The sequence below is a fragment of the Hemicordylus capensis genome, chromosome 5, assembly GCF_027244095.1.
Source record: "Hemicordylus capensis ecotype Gifberg chromosome 5, rHemCap1.1.pri, whole genome shotgun sequence".
In the NCBI taxonomy this organism is placed as follows: domain Eukaryota; kingdom Metazoa; phylum Chordata; class Lepidosauria; order Squamata; family Cordylidae; genus Hemicordylus; species Hemicordylus capensis.
The window spans coordinates 226,702,400-226,726,246 of record NC_069661.1 but is presented as its reverse complement, the minus strand read 5'-3'; the positions used below and the strand labels follow the sequence as shown (position 1 = coordinate 226,726,246).

The 23,847-nt window shown below is 43.0% G+C and overlaps 1 protein-coding gene across 2 annotated transcripts in view; it reads right to left on the bottom strand.

The window, feature by feature from the left end:
- The window catches only part of PAH (phenylalanine hydroxylase), a 75,469-nt gene that overhangs the window by 15,918 nt on the left and 35,704 nt on the right, over positions 1-23,847 (bottom strand). For both annotated transcript variants that reach the window (XM_053257012.1, XM_053257011.1), the window contains exons 4-6: positions 18,986-19,074; positions 14,208-14,275; positions 2,227-2,423 (exon numbers count right to left, since the gene is read on the bottom strand). In XM_053257012.1, coding sequence (XP_053112987.1) covers positions 2,227-2,423; positions 14,208-14,275; positions 18,986-19,074 — 354 coding nt within the window. The remainder of the gene's footprint in view (positions 1-2,226; positions 2,424-14,207; positions 14,276-18,985; positions 19,075-23,847) is intronic.

The window sequence follows — 23,847 nt, the reverse complement described above, 5'->3', positions numbered from 1 at the left end:
CCCTGCTGAACTTTTATCTCATTGTGAATATGTGGAATCGGGATGTATAAAACATTTTGAGTTCAAAACATTCCAGCTCAAATTGTTCCAACTTGCAACTGGCAGTTTTGAATGCTTTGAGCTCAAGACAGAACGTTCTTCAAGTGAAAGGCCTGTTTCGAGCTTGGAAAGGAACAATCATATTCCGAGTCAGAATGTTTTGAGTGTTCTGACTCAGAACACTTCCGAGTGGCATTTTGGAGGTTTGTTTTTCCCTTGATGATAGGGATGTGCACAAAATGGGTGTGCTCAGTTTGCAAATAGCTTATACAAATCCATGGCAGCCTTCAAATTGGCCACCACAAGCCAGGAGAGGGTCAGAAAGGCCTGAAAATGGGCCTAACCATCCCCATAAAGACTGGGGGAGGATGGCGGGGAGAGGGGGAAGATTTAGAAACACCCCCCCCCCATGGCCATGGAAGCACCCCCCAGAGGCAATAGAGTTAACCCAGATCCAGCAGTGAGTTAATTTAAAAAAAAAAAAGATTTCAAAACTCAAACTGGCTCTGAGACAGTCCTGGGTGTTCGGCTCAAGGTCGAGCCGAACTGAGCCTGGTCTGGCTTGAGGGCGAACGCTTGAGCCGAATCAACTTGATGGCAAACTGGTTCATTCTCAAGCTGGTTTGCACATCTCTGCTTGCTGGCTGGTTTTGGCACTGGCTTCCAATTGGCTTAGGATCTCCTTGCTGCTTGATTGGCTTGATTTGAATGATAATAAGTCAACCAAGAAGGAATGAGATTGCAAGCCAATCAGAAGTAGGGATGTGCAAACATGCAGAGGCCCATTGAGCAGGCACAGCGGCCTCCCAAATGGCCACTGCATGGGGGGGAGGCTCGAAAACGGGCCAAAGAATGACCGAATTGCTGATTTTGGGACTAAGGGATGCCAGAGGTGGGAGGGGGAACCTCTGCAGACCCCCCCAGCTGCTGTGGATAACCCCCTCAGAGGGGATGTTTGAGGGGGGGTTAATTTTTTAAAAAGCTCTCTCTCACACACACACACACACATCCCGGAGTGAACTGTACTAGTCCAGTCCAGTTTGGGCCTGGTTCCGACTTGAACCGAACTGGACCAGCCAGTTCCATGCACACCCCTAATCAAAAGTCAGTGCCAAAACCAGTCAGCAAGGGGAAAACACACCTTCAAAATGGTGTTTGGAAGAGCTCGGAACACTCAAAATGTTCCGTGCTTGTACTGTCAGAACAACCGGCATGACCGGTTGTTCTGACAGAACGTCCTGGAACGGAAGCTCAGAACGGAATGCAAATCCCACTCCGTGCACATCCCTAGTGTGGGATTTTAAGGCTTCAGTGTTCTACTTCTGCTTCTGTTCTTTGGGCAGCATCCAGTCTAGTCAGTAATAACGAAACACTTTAAATAAATGAGACAAATTAGTCATGAGTGATGGAAGTCCCATTCATTTCAATGGGAGTTGGTCATGATTAATTCAATCTGAATGCTGCTCATTGTATTTTGTTTTATTTATTGTACTTCTATTGTTTTGTATGTTGTCCCCATAGACTTCTTGAAGGGTGGTATATAAATTTTAAATAAATAAATGATTACTATTTTAAATATTATATGTTGATAATCTTTGCTAACAGGGCAAAGAGGCTCTTTTCAAAGTGGTGATTCTCTTTAGCAATAGCACTTACATTTATATACCGCTCTATAGCCAGAAGCTCTCTAAGCAGTTTACAATGATTTAGCATATTGCCCCCCAACATTCTGGATACTCATTTTACCGACCTCGGAAGGATGGAAGGCTGAGTCAACCTTGAGCCCTGGTCAGGATCGAACTTGTAACCTTCTGGTTACAGGGTGGCAGTTTTACCACTGTGCCACCAGGGGCCCATTGAGCAGGCACAGCGGCCTCCCAAATGGCCACTGCATGGGGGGGGAGGCTTGAAAACGGGCCAAAGAAGGTTTAGGTTTAGGTTTAGCAGGGGGAGAACAAGTGTCTCTCTTCAACCCCAGCACAGCATTCTCCAGTGGCTGTTGCTGGTGTGTCCCTTGTGGCTTTCTTTTTTAGGGTGTGAAACCTTTGGGGACAAGGAACCATTTCCTTATTATTTTCTTTCCATGTAAACCACCTTGATAACTTTTTTTGTTGAACAGAGGTATATACAGTATAGTAATAATTGTAATAATGTTTAGGCCTCTGACATCTTTGCTTCTTGACTCACTTTTCAAAAAATTTGAGACATCTTCCAGTTGTGGAATATTGTCTTCTTGATAGCCACAGTATTTCTCCAGGAGAGGAAACACATGGTTGTGTTCATAGCAAGCATGAGTGGGATACAGAGTCTTCAGTTCCCGGAAGACTGTACCCCATGTCTTCTTCTCTTCCTCAGTGTATGACACTCTGGGGATAGGCTGCCCACTAGAAAGGGAAGGACAGTTTAATGCTACTGTGAAATAAGATATACAATCCCACTCCTCCTCCTCCTCCTCCTCCACTATATATGCCAGTTCACACATTCTGTTTTGACCTGGTATTGTTATCACAACTTGGGTAAGCAAGGATGGCCATTGACCTAAACATTCCACTAAACATCAGATGCAGATGTGAGCTAAAATTCTCTACTTGGCAGGATGATATGGAAGATCAGGACATCTTGGAGGGAGTAAGCCCACCTTGGGATGGTTTATTAGTCTACATGGGCTCCGTGTCAAACTTCACATAGTGAATATTTGTTGCACATGCAAAATAATTGTATTTTATTTTGTATGGGAACCTGCTAATTATATCTCAAGTCATTTCCTTATTATAATTACTATATGGGGGCATATTTGCAAATAAAAAAAATTCACCCCATAAAAATGAGTAAGGTAAAACTATTCTCTCTCTCTCTCTCTCTCTCTCTCTCTCTCTCTCTCTCTCTCTCTCTCTCTCACACACAAACACACACACACACACACACACACACACACACAGAGCCTTAGGTTCAGAATCATAAGTTTGGTCTGGAACCCTTTTTTGCAGAAAGGTGACTCATATGTGCGCATTGTGGGGATGGAAGGAGAACTGCAGGAACAGGGATGGAGCTGTAGCTCCATGTTAGAGCATCTGCTTTGTATGTAGAAGGTCCCAGCTTCCATCCCTGGCATCTCCAGGTAGGGCTGAGAGCCGTCAGGCAAGGCTTCCTGCCTGGAACCTTGGAGACCTGCTGCCAGTCAGTGCAGGGCTGCAAAACTTCAACCCTCCAGCTATTTTTGGTAGGAAGTACAGTGCTAGATGGATCTGACTTACCATAAGACAAAAACTATGCATACTAGGATCTATGTACCGCAAAACCATTCATGATAAATAGCCATCAACTGTACAAATATTTAATTTACCATGTAAACACAGTAACATAACTTATACATAAAATAACATAAATATCCAAGTATGAATCCATCAAGTCGAAGGCTATGAATACCATATACATACTGTATCTACCTGGATCCAAGACTAGGTTTCCCCCAAGTTCTTTCATGATAGAAATTAGCAGGATGGGGGGCGGGAGTTGTCATCTTAAATTCAGAGTCCTCTTCCTTTTGGATAAATAAGAGTATAACCTGTATTTAACCTCTATTTTTAAAGGGGCTCATCTTAAATTGAGTCATCTTGTATTTGTATATGGTATCCATACACTTTGTCTTGATGAATTTATACTTGGATTTTTATAAGTTATGCGCCTGTGTTTATATAGTAAATTAAATATTTGTACAGTTTGATGGATCTTTATTGTTATTGGTTTTCTGACTCAATATAAGGCAGCTTCCTATGTTCCTGTGATAAAGTGGTGGGCAAGGAGAGAGTCAAGCTCACACCTGCTTCCTGCCCACCATTTCTCCTGTGCAAATTGCGCCTCTCCAAGCATCATTTTGTAGTGGAGAAGTGCCAGTCAGGGTTTTGGAAGCTGGACTTAGCCACATTATTTATACCTCCAACCTGTGTAGTTGAAGGGATAAGATTCTAGGAAGGTAAACACTGTAGCTGATGCAGAATTGATGTACTATATTCACTCCAGCATACTTCTGCCAACATTCTGGTAACTGCATTTTGAATTAAAAAGCACAGGCTAGAGACAGATTATAGTCATAAGAGATAGTTGAGAGAGGCATCGCCTCTCAGGATGAGGTGAGTGTACACACCACGAGCATCACCTCCTCTTTCAAACCATTTCTTCCAGTTCTGAAAAAACAATTGCCCATCTCAGCCTCCTATCTCATTCTGCAAACAGCAAGGGCCTGGCCTACCTTGTTAATTCCTGCTCTTGTTTTGCAGTTCTGTAATCTGGATAATCTGGTACGCATGCTAGCCACAGAGAGCCCGGTCATAGGATAAAGGGGCTGGCTTGGATAACCCCTTAGAACTCTGCTGGCCCTCAAACTCTGGGATACTGGGAGTCAGCTAAGGTAAGGACTCAGCAGGAATAGCAAAGCTGCCTTTAACCCTTAAATACAGTTACCACGCTGACAGTCTGGCTCTGTCACGTAGCAGAAGGGAGTCCTTTGACCTGCTCTGCTTTATTGCCTTGACATTAAAACTGAGGGAGGGAGATTCCTCAGAAAATAATGAAACCTGGACAGGCGACTCCCCCTAGGTTTTTTCAAATCAAAGAGTCTTTTCCAGCAGTTTAATAGGGTTTGTGGCACTGCTGGGATCATGCGAGGGATTTCCAAAGCTGCAGGCTCTTTGTCGAAATACAAGTGATACCCCACCATTCTCCACCCCTTCATTTTAGCCTCAGCCTGGTGGCAGCCCCCCAATAATTGTGCAATTTTCTGTGTCTCTGCACCAGTCCTCCTTGATCTCTGGAGCTTTAAACGTGATTTTGAATTAGAGGGAGGGGAACCAGGGGACCGCTTTGGTTTCTATAGCATTGACCTTTTCTAATTAATCCTTAGGCCACCTTCATGGGCCTGGAGAAAAGAGCAGAGGCTTAAGACACTGTCAGACACCAATTTGAAAGCTGCCGAGATCAATAGACCAGTACTCGGTGGCAGGTGAGACGGGGAGGGAGGAAAACAGGAATGCAAAGGGAGGAAAGATAAAGAAGAATGGTGGATGGTTTGGGGGAAAAAGGGGGCTCACCCCGTGCATTCCTAAATTGTCCACCATTTTCTATGGCTTAAGCTTCAGAAGGCTGCAATTTCATTTTTGCAACTCTGATAATACATTGGTTTATTTTAACATGATGCTCTAAGCCGCTGCCCTTCCAAGCTTTAGGTGGGAGATGGTAGAATGGAAACATATATAGAAGTCATTCACACAACCAAAACCGACCCGGGTTTGGGAGCTGTGTGTGCTCCCAATTTTCAGTTGTGCAGAAGTAAGGTAGGAGGAAAACCTGGGTAGAACTTATTGAGGTTATTCTCATGATGAGGGACAACCAGGCTAAGGGAGCACAGCCCGGTCTTCCCCCATCATGAGAGCCCAATGGTTCAACACCAGCTAGCCCGCCTAAACACCCTCTCCCCTTGAACCAGGTTAGTGGACCAAGTACTCCACTAACCCAGTTTTATTGATTGTGAGATGCTGTGACGCATCGCCATGCTGCGGCGACTCAAGAGGAAATCCCTGACCAGTAGGCTGCAGCAAGCCTCCTGGCCTCGGGGGTCTCTCCTGAGACTTCCAGTGGCCAGGTGGCTCCTGATCCTCACAGTCTCTACCGGCTCCATGACAGAGCTGGTAATTGCGTGGGTGACTGATCCAGCCGCCCAGGGCTACATGCCTGCTTGTGTGTGGGGAGAGCGGGCTAAGCCCACTCTTGAGAAGGTTGGGATCACCAAGAGATAAATTGCATGGCTTCCAACCTTCCCAAGAGTCCAGCATAAAGTGAAAATTGCAGTGCAGTCAAGCCTCTGTGCCTTGGCATTTATCTGACCTGGCTGACCTTTAGCGCTATGTGGGATACTCACGTTCTGCCCTTGATCATGGGCAAGTACATTGGAGGATCCAGTGCAAATATGCAGAGCTGGCCTTATGATGAAGCAAGTCACCTCTGGTGGTAAATCGGTGTGTGTGTGTGTGGGGGGGAGATTGGGAGCTGCCGCCCCCACCATTCATTCACCTCTCCTGTGATTGGCAAGACTGCAGAGCTGGCAGTAGCACCAATTTTGCCAGACCAACTCAGTAGGTGGTAACTCCTCCTCCTCTTCCTCCTCTACCTGCTCCTCTTCCATTTTCTTTAGTGGTTCACTTGCTGCCAACCCAGTAGCATTAGCAAAGGGAACACAACAGGAATGGTGGCAAAGTGCTGTCCAGCCACTGCTGCTCTTCACCCAGCTACTGAGGTCAGGTACAGGGATGGGGGAGGAGCGGGCATGTACTTGGGGAACAGGAAACAGCATCTGCCACCCCGCATCAGGTGTCAAAATGACTGGGAGCAAAAATACATGTACATGAATGCACAACCCAGAAGTCAGGACAGAGTTGCCAGCAGCCATTATTATTATTTCTTGTCTACACAGTCAGACAGGTGTTAGTGACTGGTGTTTTTTTATCCAGACATTGAGTCCTTCCCAAGGACCTGGGATGGCTGGATTTTATTGTCAGTGTTGTTGCTGTTGTTATAGATATCGTCGCAGAATATAGGCTGTTCCCAGTAAAGATGCTTTTTGTAATTGGCTGATGGTGATTTCTGTGGCCCCTATGGTGTTGAGGTGCTCTTCAAGGTCTTTTGGAACTGCACCCAGGGCGCCAATTACCACTGGGATTATTTTGGTCTTCTTCTGCCACAGCCTTTCAATTTCAATTTGTAGATCTTTGTATTTGGTGATTTTTTCTATTTCTTTTTCTTCTATTCTGCTATCCCCTGGTATTGCTATGTCGATTATTTTGACTTGTTTTTCTTTCTTCTCGACTACAGTTATATCTGGTGTATTGTGTGGCAGATGTTTGTCTGTTTGTAGTCAGAAGTCCCATAATATTTTTACATCTTTTTTTTCTTCAACTTTTTCAATGTTATGGTCCCACCAATTCTTGGCTACAGGTAGCTTGTATTTTTTGCAGCTGTTCCAGTGTATCATCCCTGCTACCTTGTCATGCCTTTGTTTGTAGTCAGTCTGTGCGATCTTTTTACAACAGCTGATTAGGTGGTCCACTGTTTCATTTGCTTCTTTACAAAGGTGGCACTTGCTGTTTGTTGTGGATTTTTCAACTTTTGCTCTTATTGCATTTGTTCTTAGTGCCTGTTCTTGTGCAGCCAGTATTAAACCCAGTATTAGACTGCCTGGGCCCAGTCTATTATTCCTGCAGTGTATCTGGTAACCTTGTCATGCCTTTGTTTGTAGTCAGTCTGTGTGATCTTTTTACAACAGCTGATTAGGTGGTCCACGGTTTCATCTGCTTCTTTACAAAGGCGGCACTTGATGTTTGTGGTGGATTTTTCGACTTTGGCTCTTATTGCATTTGTTCTTAGTGCCTGTTCTTGTGCAGCCAGTATTAAACCCTCTGTTTCTTTCTTCAAGTAACCATTTTTAAGCCATTGCCAGGTCTTGGTGATGTCTGATTTTCCACTTATATTGTGCAAATATTGACCATGCAGGGGCTTATTTCTCCATTTTTCTGCTCAGTTCTTGACTTGTTCTTTCTTGTAGGCCTGCTTTCTTTCATTGGTGTTGAATAGTTTCGCGTTATTGAGCATTTGAAGTGCATCTTCTTCACTGTCCTTGATATATTCTTCAAGGCCTCTTTTCTCCTCCTCTACTGTTTGATGGACTTGCAGCATTCCTCTTCCACCTGAGCTGTGAGGGAGGTATAGCCTATCTACATCACTGCGGGGGTGCAGAACATGATTGATGGTCATGATTTTCCTGGTCTTCCGATCCAGCGTCTCTAGCTCTGCCTGGGTCCAGTCTATTATTCCTTCAGTGTATCTGATAACAGGTATAGCCCAGGTGTTTATGGCTTGTATGGTGTTCCCGCCATTGAGTTTGGACTTGAGGATTTTTCTAACTCTCCTGATATATTCGCTTCCAAATTTTCTTTTAACTTCAGTGTGTGCAATGTTATCAGCCTGGAGAATGTCCAAGTATTTGTAATGTTCTTTCTCTTCCAGGTTCTTGATGTTGCTTCCATTGGGCAGTTCTATTCCTTCTGTTTTTGTTATTTCCCCCCTGTTCATTATTAATGCAGCACACTTGTCTAGTCCAAACTCCATTGCTGTATCGCTACTGAGTATACGGACAGTGTTTAGCAGTGATTCAATTTCTGACTGGGACTTTCCATACAACTTCAGATCGTCCATGTAGAGCAGATGGTTGATTTGACTTGATGTTTTAGATGTTTGGTATCCGAGGCCTGTTTTGTTTAGTATTTGTGAAATTATTATTATTATTATTATTTTGATTATTTTGATTATTATTTATCATGAACATAGGGAAAGATGCACTAGTATTATTAAAACTGGTAGGAAGCGGGGAAAGATCGAGGTTTGGGAACCAGTAGGTGAGGCTTAAGAACATAAGAACAGCCCTGCTGGATCAGGCCCAAGGCCCATCTAGTCCAGCATCCTGTTTCACACAGTGGCCCACCAGATGCCACTGGGAGCCTACAGAAAGGAGTTGAGGGCATGCCCTCCCTCCTGCTGTTACTTCCCTGAAACTGGTACTCAGAGGCATCCTGCCTTTGAGGCTGGAGGTGGTCTTTGATCCTCTGACTAGTAGCCGTTGATAGACCTCTCCTCCATGAAGTTATCCAAGCCCATAAGAACATAGCGAAGGCTTGTGTGAAGGTGGCAGCCAATATAATCTTTTGGCTACCTGATGAGGAACAGGGCTTCAAAGTGAAATTAAAATTGAGTCTGAACTTCTATGGAACTAGGAGCAGACTTTAAAAACAAAAACTATATAAGCAAACTGGAAATATGTATAGTCCTTGTAGCTTGCCAATTAAGTTGGATCATCCAATTGCATAGCCTATCCAATCTGTTCTAGATACATGCGTCTTCTTTATTCTTTCTTTTTTAATTTCCTCATACAAAATAATAATGAGAAAACAACCCACAAAACGTATCCAAATGCAGCTGGGACAGAAACGACAGACATCGAGGATTAGATCAAGACCATACATGATGAATCATTTCAATCTTGTTTACAGCTCCTACTTTAATGTAAATTACACACACACCCCTCCTCCTCTCCCTCCTTTAATGTGAAGCATATGAGGCGCTGCATTGTCGGGTGCACTTGGGGCTTTGTAGTCCTCTCTAAGACTGCCACGCAATTAAATAACAAAGCTTTGTGGCGCTGTAGAGAAGTCCTCATCTGAATGCAATTAATTTTTGTTAAGCTGTAATTGCAGGATAAATGCAGTCAAAGGAAGATTTGAGCACAGAGCAGAAAGACAGCAAGGGAAAATAAACACTCTAGGGAAGAATTAGTTTGTTGAGAAGGGCACGAATATACAAGGCGTAGACAGTCTTATTTGAATTGTTGGTCATTTAGCTGTATCATCGAGGAGTGGTTTAGCACTGCATGAAAAACATCTAGGCTTGTGCCTTCTTTCCTCTTCTTCCTGTCTCTTATTTCTCCTCTCATTTCTGATTTAGCATCAAAACATAGTTAAAAATAAATAGGAGTCCTACTAGATCAGACCAGAGGTCCTCCATGTTGAGCACTCCTGTTACATATGCTCCCCACCTCTCCAAGCAATAAACAATTTTTTAGAGGTGCAGCACTACCAGGTTTTGGCTTTCTTTGGAGGAAAGATCGCTGAAGACTTTTGTCATCTTGGTAATATTTGGTTTACAAGCATGGATGCTTGTAACAACAACAAAATGTTGCAGGATATTGCAGCACTGTGAATGTTTGAGGCACCTTTCCCCCTCACTCTGTCCTGAATGAGCATTCTTCAAGCTAAGAAATTTCTCATTCATTTTGTTGAAGTCCTCCTTCCACCCTCCTTGCCAATGAGTTCTATTAGCTCCACCCACCTGGTTGTCTGTTACGTGCCATCTGAGTCCATGAACATTCCACTCCATTGAGTTACATTTTGGGTTTTTTTGCCCCCTTAGGATTTTTTCTTCTTCAGATGTTTGTGAAACCAACAAATTTTTGTGTTACTGCAAGGCTGCTCGTACCTCCCTCTTGCTCATAGGTTCTGGTTATGCATCTATATAGATCATAACATTTCTAGCTCCTTTGGAAATAGATATATGTAGATTTACAAATACAACATTTGAGCATTAGATGGAGGCAAATAGCAACACAGGCAACACAGGTTACATCAGTTCCCCAGAGAGACATCACTGTTCTCTAAATGGTCTTGCTATCCTTCAGCTCTTTCGTTCAGTCTAGCCGAATGCACAGGTTAAGTTCAACACTTGTGTGCAATCTGTGTACCATGTTCACAGGTACATGCAGGTACATACAGTTATTCACATGATATATTGAACACAGGTACAACAGTACATTTCCTATCTGTATACTGCATTTCAGGGGCCCTGCACCCAGGTTTGCTTTAAAAATGAACACAGGTACAATCATCTGCTCAAAAACTTGTATGAGTATAGACACATCTGATCACAGACCTGAGTTCGAATCCCCATCCAACCATGAAACTCACTGGGTGACTCTAGACCAGTCATGCATCTCTCACCTTAACCTACCTCACAGGGTTGTTGTGAGGATAAAAATAAGTATGTACAACAATCTGAGCTCCTCGGAGGAAGAGCAGGATATAAATGTAAAAATAAAATAAAATGAGGTGATTCACAGGAGCAGCAGAAACCGGGCTAAGGGAACCCAGTCCGGTTGCTGCTGCTCCTGTACAGCAAAAGGAGCTGTGTGGCTCTCGGCAGCAAGCCCTCCTAAATGCTCTCCTCCTTATACCAAGTTAATGGAGTGAGCGCTCCATTAATCCCATTTTTTGGCCGTGTGTCTGCTGCAGCTGCTTGCAGCCCTCAGGGTGGAGGGGGACCCCAGGAATGCATCGCACACTTGCAGTGCATGGCTGGGGCTCCGGAAGGGGGCAAGGTGCCACGCAGGAACACCCGAGCAAAGCCACCACTCATCTGGGTGGGCAATCCCCCCACCCAGCAATGCTCTAGTGATCATCTGCAGGGAGAGTGGGTCAAACCCATTCTCACCGCAAACCCCCTTATGGCTCTTCACACGAATCGTGTGAAGAGCCTTAATATCTGAATTGGTCTTCTGCCTCTTGCTATCTCAACTGTATCTTTTATCTAGCTGTTTCTTCCTTCTTTTTTTACACTCTTCAGTTCCGACCTTCAAGTGGAGATGGGTACTTGCCATCTTACCAGACTGATCTCTTCCTTTGCCCACCTTCTAGGGTAGGTCTGCTCAACTTTGCCCCCTCTCCCAGCTGCTTTTGGACTAGAATTCCCATAATCCCCAGACGCAGTGGCCAATAGCCAGGTATTATGAGAGTTGTAGGCCAACATCTATTTTATCAGCTTCAGCTGATACATCAGCTATGTCCATTTCTAGAGGTGAATGACCTTAAAACAGTACTGGGTAACCTCCAGGCTTGACTACTGTAATGGACTCTACGTGTGGCTGCCTTTGTATGTAGTCCAGAAACTACAATTGGTACAGAATGCAGCAGCTAGATTGGTCTCTGGGGCAACAAGAAGGGACCACATAACACCGGTTTTAAAAGAACTGCACTGGCTGCCAATATGTTTCCAGGTGAAATACAAAGTGCTGGTTATTACCTTTAAAGCCCTTAATGGCTTGGGTCAAAGCTATTTAAGAGAGCGCCTCTTTTGTCATAAACCCTGCTGTCTGTTATGATCTTCTGGAGATGTCCTGCTGTGGTTGCCAGCAGCTCATTTGGTGGAGACCCAGGACCGGGCATTCTCTGTGGCTGCCCCGAGCTTTGGAATATGCTCCCTGCTGAAATGAGAGCATCTCCTTCTCTGTTTGTTTTCAGGAAGACCCTCAGGACTCTCCTGTTCTTACAGGCTTTCAATTAGTACTAATTTTAATAATTTTAATCACTTGATTTAATAACTGTTTTATGCTATTGTTTTTATTGTATTGTGTATTTTAATCTGTGACTTTTAAATATTTTAATTTTTTTACACCGCCTAGAGACGTACATATCAGATGGCATAAAAATATGACAAATAAATAAATAAATAACATCTGCAGGAGGACAGAAGTTGAGCAACCCTGTTCTAGGGGAATTTCCCATCAAGGAAGCATGCTGGACCACCAAGAAACATGAGGGGGCGATTCTCACGATCAACAAAAATGGGGCTAGGAGAGCCCAGCCCGATTTTTGTTGATCGTAAGAACCACCGGGCTCGCAGCTGAGCCCAGTGGTTCTTGAGCGAGTAACCCGCTTGAGAACCCCTGCTAAAAAGCAGGTTTGCGGAGCGAGCACTCCAGGAAACCTGCTTTTTTAGGCTCATGAGTAGCTTTGCGCCGTGCCTACTCATGAGTAGACCCCCAGCCGGGAGGCAAAAAGCCACCTCCCAGCTCCAGGGGTCTCCCCAGTATGCCCTACATGCTCACGCAGGACATACTGGGGCTTGCGGGGGCCACACGGCCCTCACTCCCCCCACCCCCGCCGGCTCTGTCACGGAGCCGGCCATCATGTGGGCGGCCGATCCGGCCACCCAGGGCTCCCTGCCCGCTCGTCTGCGGGGAGAGCGAGCTTAGCCCGCTCTCCCCGCAGTTTTAAAAAAAGTGGGTCTCATGGATCGTGAGACCCGCCTCCATATCTATCAAGTCCCAGATTTTGACCAGGCAGGCACCACATTACGGTGACCCAAGTGAGAGGCCACCTGCATCAGACCCAAATCTTACTATACCTAGAGTGGCCAACCAGATCCCTCTTGGAAGCACACAAGGAGGGCATGTAGGCAATAGCTCTTCCTTGTTGCTGAACCATCAGCAACTGATATTCAGAGGTATTCTGCCTCTGAGCATCAGGGTTCGACACAGCCATGAGGACTAATCGCCAATAGTTTGCCGTGACATCCAAATGAGATCTGAAAGCAGAAGGCAAATCAGAGCACAAATGGGGAGGAGAGAGTGCATGAGCACAGGGCTTATTTGGGTACAACCAAACCTTGGTTTGTTGTTACACCTAAACTGATCCACTCTGTACACAATCCTGTCTCCATAGTTCCATGCCATCTTCTTTTCTCTCCTCCGGGTTCATCTGTTTCCTCAGCCCTTTACCTTAGCGCCTGTCCCTGCTGGCCAGCCGGGCAGGCCCACCACCACCTCCTGTTCCTTCCTGTTCTCACTGGATAGCCAATTGCCACTGCCATTGTCTCTCCGGCCCGTCGCTATCCCCCAGGTAGCTGCTCTCGTGAGAGCTGCCACACATGGGATTAGCGACGGGTACGTTTAGGAGAATTTTATATATATATATATAGATTATGTCTACAGATGCCAAATCTTGCATGAACAATCCTGCCATTTAAAGTAGCTGAATGAACTACTTTTTATACTGGAATAGGCTGGGTCAACGGTGTAAATATATATATGCAGAAATGCTGGATATAAAGATTGTATTTTAATTGTTCTCTATTGTTCTCAACAGATTTTTAACACTCAACAATCAGATCAATAATTCAAAAATGACATCATGCCCAAGAGAAGCAGATCTTTCTCAGACCCAAATCTACTATGATTCACATTTACTATGTATGATAATTATTCAATAAAATGAATAATGTTTGAAGTTGAAATCCTACAAATGTAAAACTGTTCTTTTACTTCCTTGTTGTAAGCACATTGATAAAAATATCTATGACATATATTTCATTTCTTGAACTTTCCTATAAGTGTCATCTATGCTAAATGACTTTGCCTGATCAACAACGGGACACATCTCCAAGTTTATTTGTTTGTTTGTTTGTTTACTGGCCCCCAAGGAAAGGAGTGGGGAAAGAACTTGGAATTGCTTAGGAATTATACAGTACATTCACCAGCCATCTCTGTATGGGTCAGAATTGCTTCCTCCTCTATATCCCCAAATCTTGTCATGATAGGGATTGCTGCATGCCTGAAACAGAGACCTACTGGCCATCATTGGGTAGTGGAGGTGGCTTCATAGTGCCACCTATATGCTCAGTGGCCCAGACACATGTCTGCATTATCAAAAGGCTGAGTAGATTCCTACAACTTAATGATATCAAAGTTGTAGATTTTTAAAATAAATTTCATTCTACAATGTCTTTTACACACTTACTGCCTGTAGTTGTAGGCAATATCTGCAAATTCCTTTCTTCTGGCCCGGTAAACAGGATCTTTAAAGCCCTGGAATTTAAAAAGGTATAATATATTGTTTTGGCTTGTTATGAGCACTGCAGAATAAAAATATGGTTTTTGATCATCATCATCATCATCATCATCATCATCATCCAAAAGACCTTGAAGAGCACCTCAACACCATAGGGGCCACAGAAATCACCATCAGCCAATTACAAAAAGCAGCTTTACTGGGAACAGCCTATATTCTGCAACGATATCTATAATAACAGCAACAACATTGACAATAAAATTCTGGCATCCCAGGTCCTTGGGAAGGACTCGATGTCTGGATAAAACAAACCAGTCAATAACACCTGTCTGACTGTGTAAAATAATAATAATTTGATTTATATACCGCCCTTCCAAAATGGCTCAGGGTGGTTTACAATTAAAACAAACTACTAAAAGAGTAAAGAGCTAAAACAAATTAAAAAACAATATAACAATTAACAAATTAAAAACATTTTAAAACAACAATTAAACAATTACAGTGATTAAAACCCCCAAAATCAGATTTTGAATTTTAAAATAAACCAGATATTCACACACACACACACACACACACACACACACACACACACAATTTAGGGAGCTGAGAAAGCTTGGGTGAAAAGATGGGTTTTCAGGTGTTTTTTTGAAAATTGCCAGAAATGGGGAGGATCGTGTCTCAGCAGGGAGCACATTCCACAATCTCGGGGCAGCGACTGAGAAGGCCCACCTCTGTGTAGCCACCAAAGGAGTTGGCGGTAACTGGAGAGGGACCTTTTAACAAAGACTGCAATCTCAAGCTGATAATTCAGGCGATTGCAGGTTTCAGTGGGGGCAGGCAAGATTCACAGCAAAGATACATGATGGAATTGCAACAATGCAGAGTAGTGTAAGAGCCTCTTTATGACTTTTTAGATACAGTGGCTCCTGAGGAAGTGCCACATGCAACCTCAAAAACAGAGAATGGCCATTGTCTGCCCTTCCTATATGGCACCCCCCACCTGGGATTGCTTCACAGGTGATGATTTTCTACATGAATATCACATCCATGTAGGAGAATTGAATTTTGAATTGCAATTGAAATTGTAGACCTCATCATGTGTCTATTTTGTCATGTGCAGAATGCAGATGCTGTGGGAAGTCACAGTGAGCTGCCACTTCTCATCACAAGTGCACCATGCCTACAGGAAGCAAAAATAAATGCATAATGCACTCATCACACAACACAGCATTTTTCTATATGGAAGGAATATTCATGTAGGAACTCATTAATTGTGTTAAACTTAGATTGTATGTGTGTGACGAAGGACTCTTTACCTTTATCCTTCCAATTTGCCTGGGATTCTCTGACCCAAAGAAACCACTCTCCTTTCTTTGGAGAAAGGAGAAGGTTCAAAAAGGCAGGAGAAGGAGATCAGTTTGACAATGTGAGTACAAAGAGGTGAGCTGGGGTCAAGTCAATCTTCCTGTGCTGGCATTCTTAGTGGGATGGAGATGGTAATAATTTACAGCATTTCAGGGTGGGGAGGAAGTGTGTGTGTGTGTGTGTGCTCAAAACAGTTTACATAGCTATTCAAGCAAGATTGCAAAAAGGGTTTTAATCAATCAAAGTCAGAATTTGAACAACAGTTGTGTGACAAGGAAGACAAGCTAGTCTCCAGGATGTATGATTTGGTATTATTGGAAGATACAAGAATGGAGGTAGTGTAAACTTCAATGATTAAATGGGCTCAGGATTTTGGTTATAATATAGAGTTGGAGAAATGGGAAAAACTATGGATAGAAGACATGAAATATACTGCCTGTTCTAATTTAAAGGAAAATAATCTCAAGATGATGTATAGATGGCATCTAACTCCTAAAAAGTTGGCTTTAATGTACAAGAATATGTAAAATAAATGTTGGAAGTTAAAAAAAGAGGAGGGTACCTATATACATTTATGGTGGACTTGTAATAAGTCTAAAGGTTATTGGGATTTGATATACAATGAGCTTAAGAAAGTGCTTAAAATGACTTAAAAAGAGCCCAGAAACAATATTGCTAGGCATCGATAACAACTCACTGCCTAAGAAATACTAGATCCTTTTTATATATTTAATAGCAGTAGCAAGATTGACATTTGCATACAAATGGAAAGATATCGATTGTCCGAGTAAAGAAGATGGGATATTTAAAGTGCTAGAGCTTGCAGAAATGCCAAAGCTAACGGCATTATTAAGAAATAAACTTGAAGCATTTAAAAGGGAATGGAACCCCCTTCTTATTTATCTAAAAACATATTATAAAAGGGATTTGTATCAGGCTTTTGAGTGGTAACAAAAATGTTATTAAAAATGCCCTAGAGTTGACTTTTGTATGATTTAACTGGGGGAGAACAATTAAACTACAGGCAAGTTCTTGGTATTGTAATTGATACTTGCTCTAATGAGGAGATGGAAGTCCTCTTTATTTATTTATTTTGTTGTTGTTGTGTGTATGTGTGTGTGTCATGTTGTGGAAAAATCAAATAAAAATTATTGCAATCAAACAGTTTACATAGCAAAAGGAATAAGAAAATGATACCCTGCCCCAAAGGGGCTCAAAATTTAAAAAGAAACACAGGAACATAGAAAGCTGCCTCATACTGAGTCAGACCATTGGTCCATCTAGTTCGGTATTATCTACATAAGACTGGCAGCAGCTTCTCGAAGGTTACAGGCAGGAGTCTCTCCCAGTAGGGGTGTGCAAACAGCTTTGAATCTGAACCGGTCTGATATCAAACTGGTTCGGTTTGAAGGTTCAGGGTCGAGCCAAACCACCCCCAGTCTGGTTCAGGTCCAGTTCAGACTCAAACCGGACTGGACCAGCTGGTTCCGTGCACACCCCTATCTGACCAAACTGCCCCTCACAGCTGCAGCTCATCAGGGCAATCAATCAGACAGTGGCTCAAGCTGGCAGAAGGAATTCCAGCAGCTGGTCTTCTCTGCTGGTCACGGCTGAAGGGTAGAGGCAGGGCCGGCTCAGCAAATCTCCCAGCTCAGGCCAGGGAGATTCAGGTGGGAAAAGAGTCTCCGGCCTCTCAGCTTGCCCCGCCCCCCCCAGTCTTCGTCCAAGATTAGCTTATTTCTTCACATCCAAATTCTATTACAGGCTATTGCAGCTTGGTTCCCCCACCCCTACTCCTCAAAAAAGCGTAAAGGATCGTTATCTAATTAATATTAGCATCTGGATCTGGGACCTATTTTTCATTTCCATGCACTTTGTTTTGGGGTTTTTTAAAAATGAAAATTTTCTCTTGTTTTCAAGTACTTTGTTGTTTTATCCAGACCAAAGCTATAAGAGACTGGTTGATTCACTCATTTGGCACAATTGCATCTCCATTCACCTTGCTTTCTTCTCGGATTCTGCCAAATATTGTGCCAAATAATTGTACAGGACACACCGTTCACTTTAGATGAAACAAGAGCTAGTGAAAGGCTAATCACTTCACCTCAATGAGTGTAATTGCTGTAATTTTTTCTCTCTGCTGCACTATGTGTAATTTATTTACAAGTACCCAGCCTCTGTTAAATTAGTAGCACTAATTTCTGGCTGCATTGCTACTTCAAATAAGGCACTATTGTTTGGGAAAGATAATAAAGGTGCTTTCCTGTCTGCTGTGCATACTAAGGGATCATGTGCTAATCCACACAAAAACCTTACCTGTCAGATAATGCCATCCATCAATAGGGCTAGAAGCCAGACCCTTTTGAACCCTCAGAAGTTTTGGTTTACAAATCATGCTTCTTTGGGACAGCAACATTGCAGACTGCAAGAGGGAGGTTGTAAACCCTTGTGGGTTTACCACGAGGACGAGGCTTTACTGAGAGTTCAGAGCATAATAGATACTCTGAAGCAAAAAGAGGATTCTTTAAACCCCGGAAATAAATCCGGCAAGTTTCTAATATGGAGGGAAAGCCCCAAATTATATGTGAAGTGCTCTCTGAAATATTTTTTACATTTACATTTTATATCCCACTCTTCCTCCAAGGAGCCCAGAGTGGTGTTCTACATACATATTCTCCTCACAACAACCCTGTGAAGTAGGTTAGGCTGAGAGAGAAGTGACTGGCCCAGAGTCACCCAGCAAGCCTCATGGCTGAATGGGGATTTGAACTTGGGTCTCCCCAGTCCTAGTCCAGCACTCTAATATGTGAACGCACACCTACCCTCCCAAAGTAAAGTAGTGGTAAAATCCCTGTCTGAAAAAGCTCCAGGTAAAATCCTTGTATTATCTCCTTTCTCTTTCAAAGTGGTCATTTCAAACACATTTTGAAAACACACCCAAATGCCCTCAATGAATCATGTGACCATTCTGAACATATTCAAAAGTTTTGTAACCCCTTCAAAGAGGTGATAAAATGGTGATTCTCTTTATTTAGCAGGGGGAAAGTAACTGGCCCTATTCACCCCCAGCACAGTACCTCCAGTGACTGTTGCTGGTGTCTATCTTATGTTTCTTTTTAGATTGTGAGCCCTTTGGGGACAGGGATCCATTTTATTTTATTTATTATTTCTCTGTGTAAACCACTTCGGAACCTTTTGTTGAAAGGCAGTATATAAATATTTGTTGTTATCTTCCGCTATTATATTTTCAAGTTGTTCTGTATACCCACAAGGAGTCAAAACATCTTTGTTTTTAAAACATGACAGTTGAAAGTCTCATTCTGTGAAGAAGATAATGAAGATTTTAAACATGCTTTTCTTACAGGGTGATCAGCATCCAGTTCTGATCCGTAGCTGAGAATCTGATTGGCAAATCTGTCCAACTCTTTAATAGTTCTTGGGAACCATGGTACTAGAGAGCAGAAAAGAAACATGAATTGTCTTTAGCTTCTTACATAGGTAACAGGGATAGAACACAGTTCCTATCTATTTGCTTACTTGTTGCTTGATAATACATTGACTGTGAAACCAGGTGAGTAAGAAAACAGAACAGATTGTGCTGAATGACCTAAATGGTCATCTCCAAGACTTGCTCAAGCAAACTTGCCCTGATGCCTATCAAGAAAGGGCCTATACTGTGCCTGCCCCCCTCCCGCCCTCAGTGAGGAACATCTTGCCTCTGCATAATTGTCTCTGTTTCTCCATACCCTCCTTTCAAAATCATATGAAGATCTTTTTGCTTTCCTCAGGACTGGAGTCACAGGACAGCACAGAGTCAGGCACACTTAAGCCCATTAAAACCAATGGACTTAAGTGCTCCTAGCGCTGTGCTGGATTGTGGCTCAGGTGGTTTGAGAAGACAGAGTTTTCTTCTGGTTTTCTCTTTTAAAAAAAGAAGGGAATCACATTTGGCTGAGGCTAGGAATCATTAGGAAGGGGATTGGAAAGAAAAATGCTAATATTTTAATCCTCATATACAAATCTATGGTCCGGCCACATTTGGAGGACTTCTTATAGTTCTGGCCACTGTATCTTAAGAGAGGAGAGGTGGTCTTATGGTAGCAAGCATGACTTGTCCTTTAGCTAAGCAGGGTCTGCCCTGGTTGAATTTGAATGGAAGATAACATCTGTGTGAGCACTGTAAGAAACCCCCCTTAGGGGATGGAGCTGCTCTAGGAAGAGTATCTAGGTTCCAAGTTCCCTCCCTGGCATCTCCAAGATAGAGCTGAGAGATATTCCTGCCTGCAACCTTGGATAAGCTGCTGCCAACCTGTGTAGACAATACTGAGCTAGATGGATCAAGTTCTGACTAGCTATATGGCAGCTTCCTATGTTCCTATGCTACGAAAGTGATTGGAGAGCTGGAAAAGTACAGAAGAGGGCAACTAAGGTGAACAGGGGCCAAGAGCACGTTCCTTATGAGGTAAGGCTACAGCATCTGGGGCTCTATAGTTAGGAAAAGAGGTGACTATGGGGAGACATGATGGAGGTATATAAAATTATGCATGGAATAGAGAGAGTGGACAGAGATGAATTTTTGTCCTTCTCTCACAACACTAGAACAAGGGGTCATCCCATGAAACTGATGGCCAGGAAATTTAGGACCAACAAAAAGGAGTACTTTTCCATACAGTGCATAATTGATCTATGGAATTCTCTGCCACGGGATATGGTGATGGCCACTTGCTTGGCTTTAAAAGGGGCGTAGACAAATTGATGGAGCCCAGGTCTATCAATAGCAGGCATCCCCAAACTGCGGCCCTCCAGATGTTGTTGAACTACAACTCCCAGCATCCCTAGACACCATTTTTTTGTGGCTGGGTATGCTGGAAGTTGTAGTTCAGCAACATCTGGAGGGCCGCAGTTTGGGGATGCCTGATCACTAGCTACTAGTTTGGTGGCTATAGGCCAGCCTCAGAGGCAGGGCCGGATTAAGGGCAACTGATGCCCTAAGCACAGCCCAACAATTGTGCCCCCCCTCGGCCCCCTCCATTGCTTAACTGACAAGACATTAAGACTCAAGCAAATTATTTACTTATAATATTTATTTAAATTTTAAAAAGTTTTCTTCTAGATTTTTTAAGGTAAATCCCCACTGCCTATAATTTCTTATAAATAGCCGCAACAGAACGAATGATTGAGAAAAATATTTCATCTTCAAGGTCAGACATCATAACATATGAAAATCTTTTACATGACGTTTTATCAATATTTTGTACTGCCCTTTACAGTAATATTTCGCAAATCAATGACTTTTATCTTCAGATACATAGTTAAGTAGTTTCTCAAAACTTTAGTCGCTCACCAAGCCAAAGAATACGGGTTTTTTTAACAATGCAGAGTAAATTTGAACACGGCAGATAAAAACAATTACAAAAAGTCAACTAAAGTTGAGTGTGGCAGTGAAATGCAAGGTGGCAAAAGAAATGCAAGGTGACAATAGGGGAGGCAAAAAGAGAGTTTGAAGAACATTTAGCCAAAAGTATCAAAGGGGATAATAAAAACTTCTTTAAATACATCAGAAGCAGGAAACCTGTCAGGGAGGCTGTTGGACCATTAGACAATGAGGGAGTGAAAGGGATTGTTAAGGAGGACATGGAAGTTGGAGAGAAGCTCAATGAGTTATTTGTGTCCATCTTCAAGGCAGAGTATACAGAGCATATACATGTTCCTGAAGCAGACTTTTGGGGGATGGAGGCTAAAGAACTGAGTCAAATAGAAGTGACAAGAGATGATGTTCTAAACTGTCTGGAAAAACTAAAAACTAACAAATCACCAGAGCCAGATGGCATCCATCCAAGAGTCCTAAAAGAACTCAAATGAGAAATTGCTGACCTCCTTGCCAAAATATATAACTTATCCCTGCAATCAGGCTCTGTACCAGAGGACTGGAAAGTAGCAAATGTACCACTGATTTTCAAAAAGGGATCCAGGGGTGATCCAGGAAATTACGGGCCGGTTAGCTTTGTTGAAAAGTTAAAGGACTTTGCGCTGTCTCTTGTCTCAGACAGTGGAGGACAGACTAGTAAGTCAGAGGGCTAGAGGGTCAAGACATTTGTCATCACTTCTCCACTGCTCTGATGCTATACCTTTGAAATGTAGATTGCTAATCTCAGGGATTCAAACTTCCTTCCTCCTTCTCTCTCCTCTCTTGCTACCTGCCCGCCTACCTTGCAACATGGCAAGTTTCTCTCCCTGCACCATATGTGCAGAGAGGATGCAGAATCTATCTGCATCCAGCTAGATAGATAGATTAGAGATCCTAAATCCTCACTTTCCTATCTAGAATGGAGTTCCTTAATAAATGCCTTTTATATTGATTTGAAACTATGAATTGGCTCCAAGTTACTTTACTCTCAGCACATATACATGCCTAACTAAATCCGCTGTGTGTTGTGCCTCTGTGCACTCTGCTATAATGAGAAAGGGATTCTCTCACCACAGAGAATTTCCAACAAGCTTAACAGCTGTTCCAGGCAAATTGATGGAAAGCATCCTCAAGCAAAAAATTGTAAAGCACATAGAAGAACAGACCCTTCTGGGAGAGAACCAGCATGGCTTCTGCAAAGGTAAATCTTGCCTCACAAACCTTTTGGAGTTCTTTGAGAGTGTCAGCAAGTGTGTGGATCAAAGTAATCCAGTTGACATAGTATATCTGGACTTCCAGAAATCTTTCCACAAAGTTCCCCATCAAAGACTCCTGAGGAAACTTAACAGTCATGGGATAAGGGGACAAGTACATGTGTGGATTGGTAACTTGTTGAAAGACAGGAAACAGTGGGTAGGGATAAATGGAGAGTTTTCACCATGGAGGGAAGTAAGAAGTGGGGTCCCCCAGGGATCTGTACTGGGACTGGTGCTTTTTAATTTATTCATAAATGATTTAGAAGTAGAGGTAAGCAGCAAGGTGGCCAAATTTGCAGATGATACCAAACTCTTTTGGGTAGTGAAATCCAAAATGGATTGTGAGGAGCTCCAAAGGGATCTCTCCAAATTGGGGGAGTGTGCGACAAAATGGAAAATGTGCTTCAATGTTGGCAAGTGTAAAGTGATGCACATTGGGACAAAAAACCCCAGCTTTAAGTATACGCTGATGGGATCTGAGCTGTTGGTGACGGACCAGGAGAGGGATCTTGGGGTTGTGGTGAACAGCTCGTTGAAAGTGTCAACTCAATGTGTGGCAGCTGTGAAAAAGGCCAATTCCATGCTAGGGATCAGTAGGAAGGGGATTGAAAATAAAACTTCTAATATTATAATGCCCTTATTTAAAACTACGGTGTGGACACACCTGGAGTACTGCGTACAATTCTGGTCTCCAAATCTAAGAAAGGACATTGTAGAACTGGAAAAGGTGCAGAAGAGGGCAACCAAGATGATCAGGGGCCTAGAGCACCTTTCTTATGAGGCAAGGCTACAACACCTGGGGCTATTTAGTTTAGAAAAAAGATGACTGCAGGGAGACATGATAGCAGTCTATAAAATCATGCATGGTGTGGAGAAAGTGGATAGAGATAAATTCTTCTCCCTCTCACATAAGCACGTGCTTACTTTGCCTTATGGTTAATCCAGGGCTGCTCAGAGGCAAGATGACTCTAAATTAGGCTTGTGCATTACAAAATGTTTTGTGCCCAAAAATGGGAATTTCAGAGGTTTTGTAAGCAAAACAAAATCAAGAATTAAAACACATAGATTTTTGTTTCCAAATCAAAATGTGTTTTGGGCAGAATGCTTTGTTCTTCAGAAAAGCATTGCAATTCAAATTGACTTCTCTGACTCTCTGCACTCCAGCTGAGGCACTGAGTGATTAGCAGAAGATAAGATATGTAAAGAGCTGTTGAGCCTAAATGGTTTAGTTAAGTATGTGTTGTATTCAGTGTGATTGAAATGCAAACTGACCTTGCAAAGGTATTTGGAAGACAGCATTTTGAGAAAGAAATACCCAAATATCTTTGTGAGCTCAATGCAATTCCAAAGCTAAAAGCCATGGTATAAATTGTGTGGAGAAGCTTTTCGAGAAGCTGGTTAGGAAAGCTCTGAAATTACACAGGTTTTTCTTTGTAAAGGTTTAGAAAGAATCTCTTGACTTGTTCAGTAGGGATGTGCACGAAGATCTTCGGTGCCAACGGGCACCGTGCCAATGGGGGGTAGCACTTTAAGGGCAGGGGAGGGTGTACTCACCCCTCCC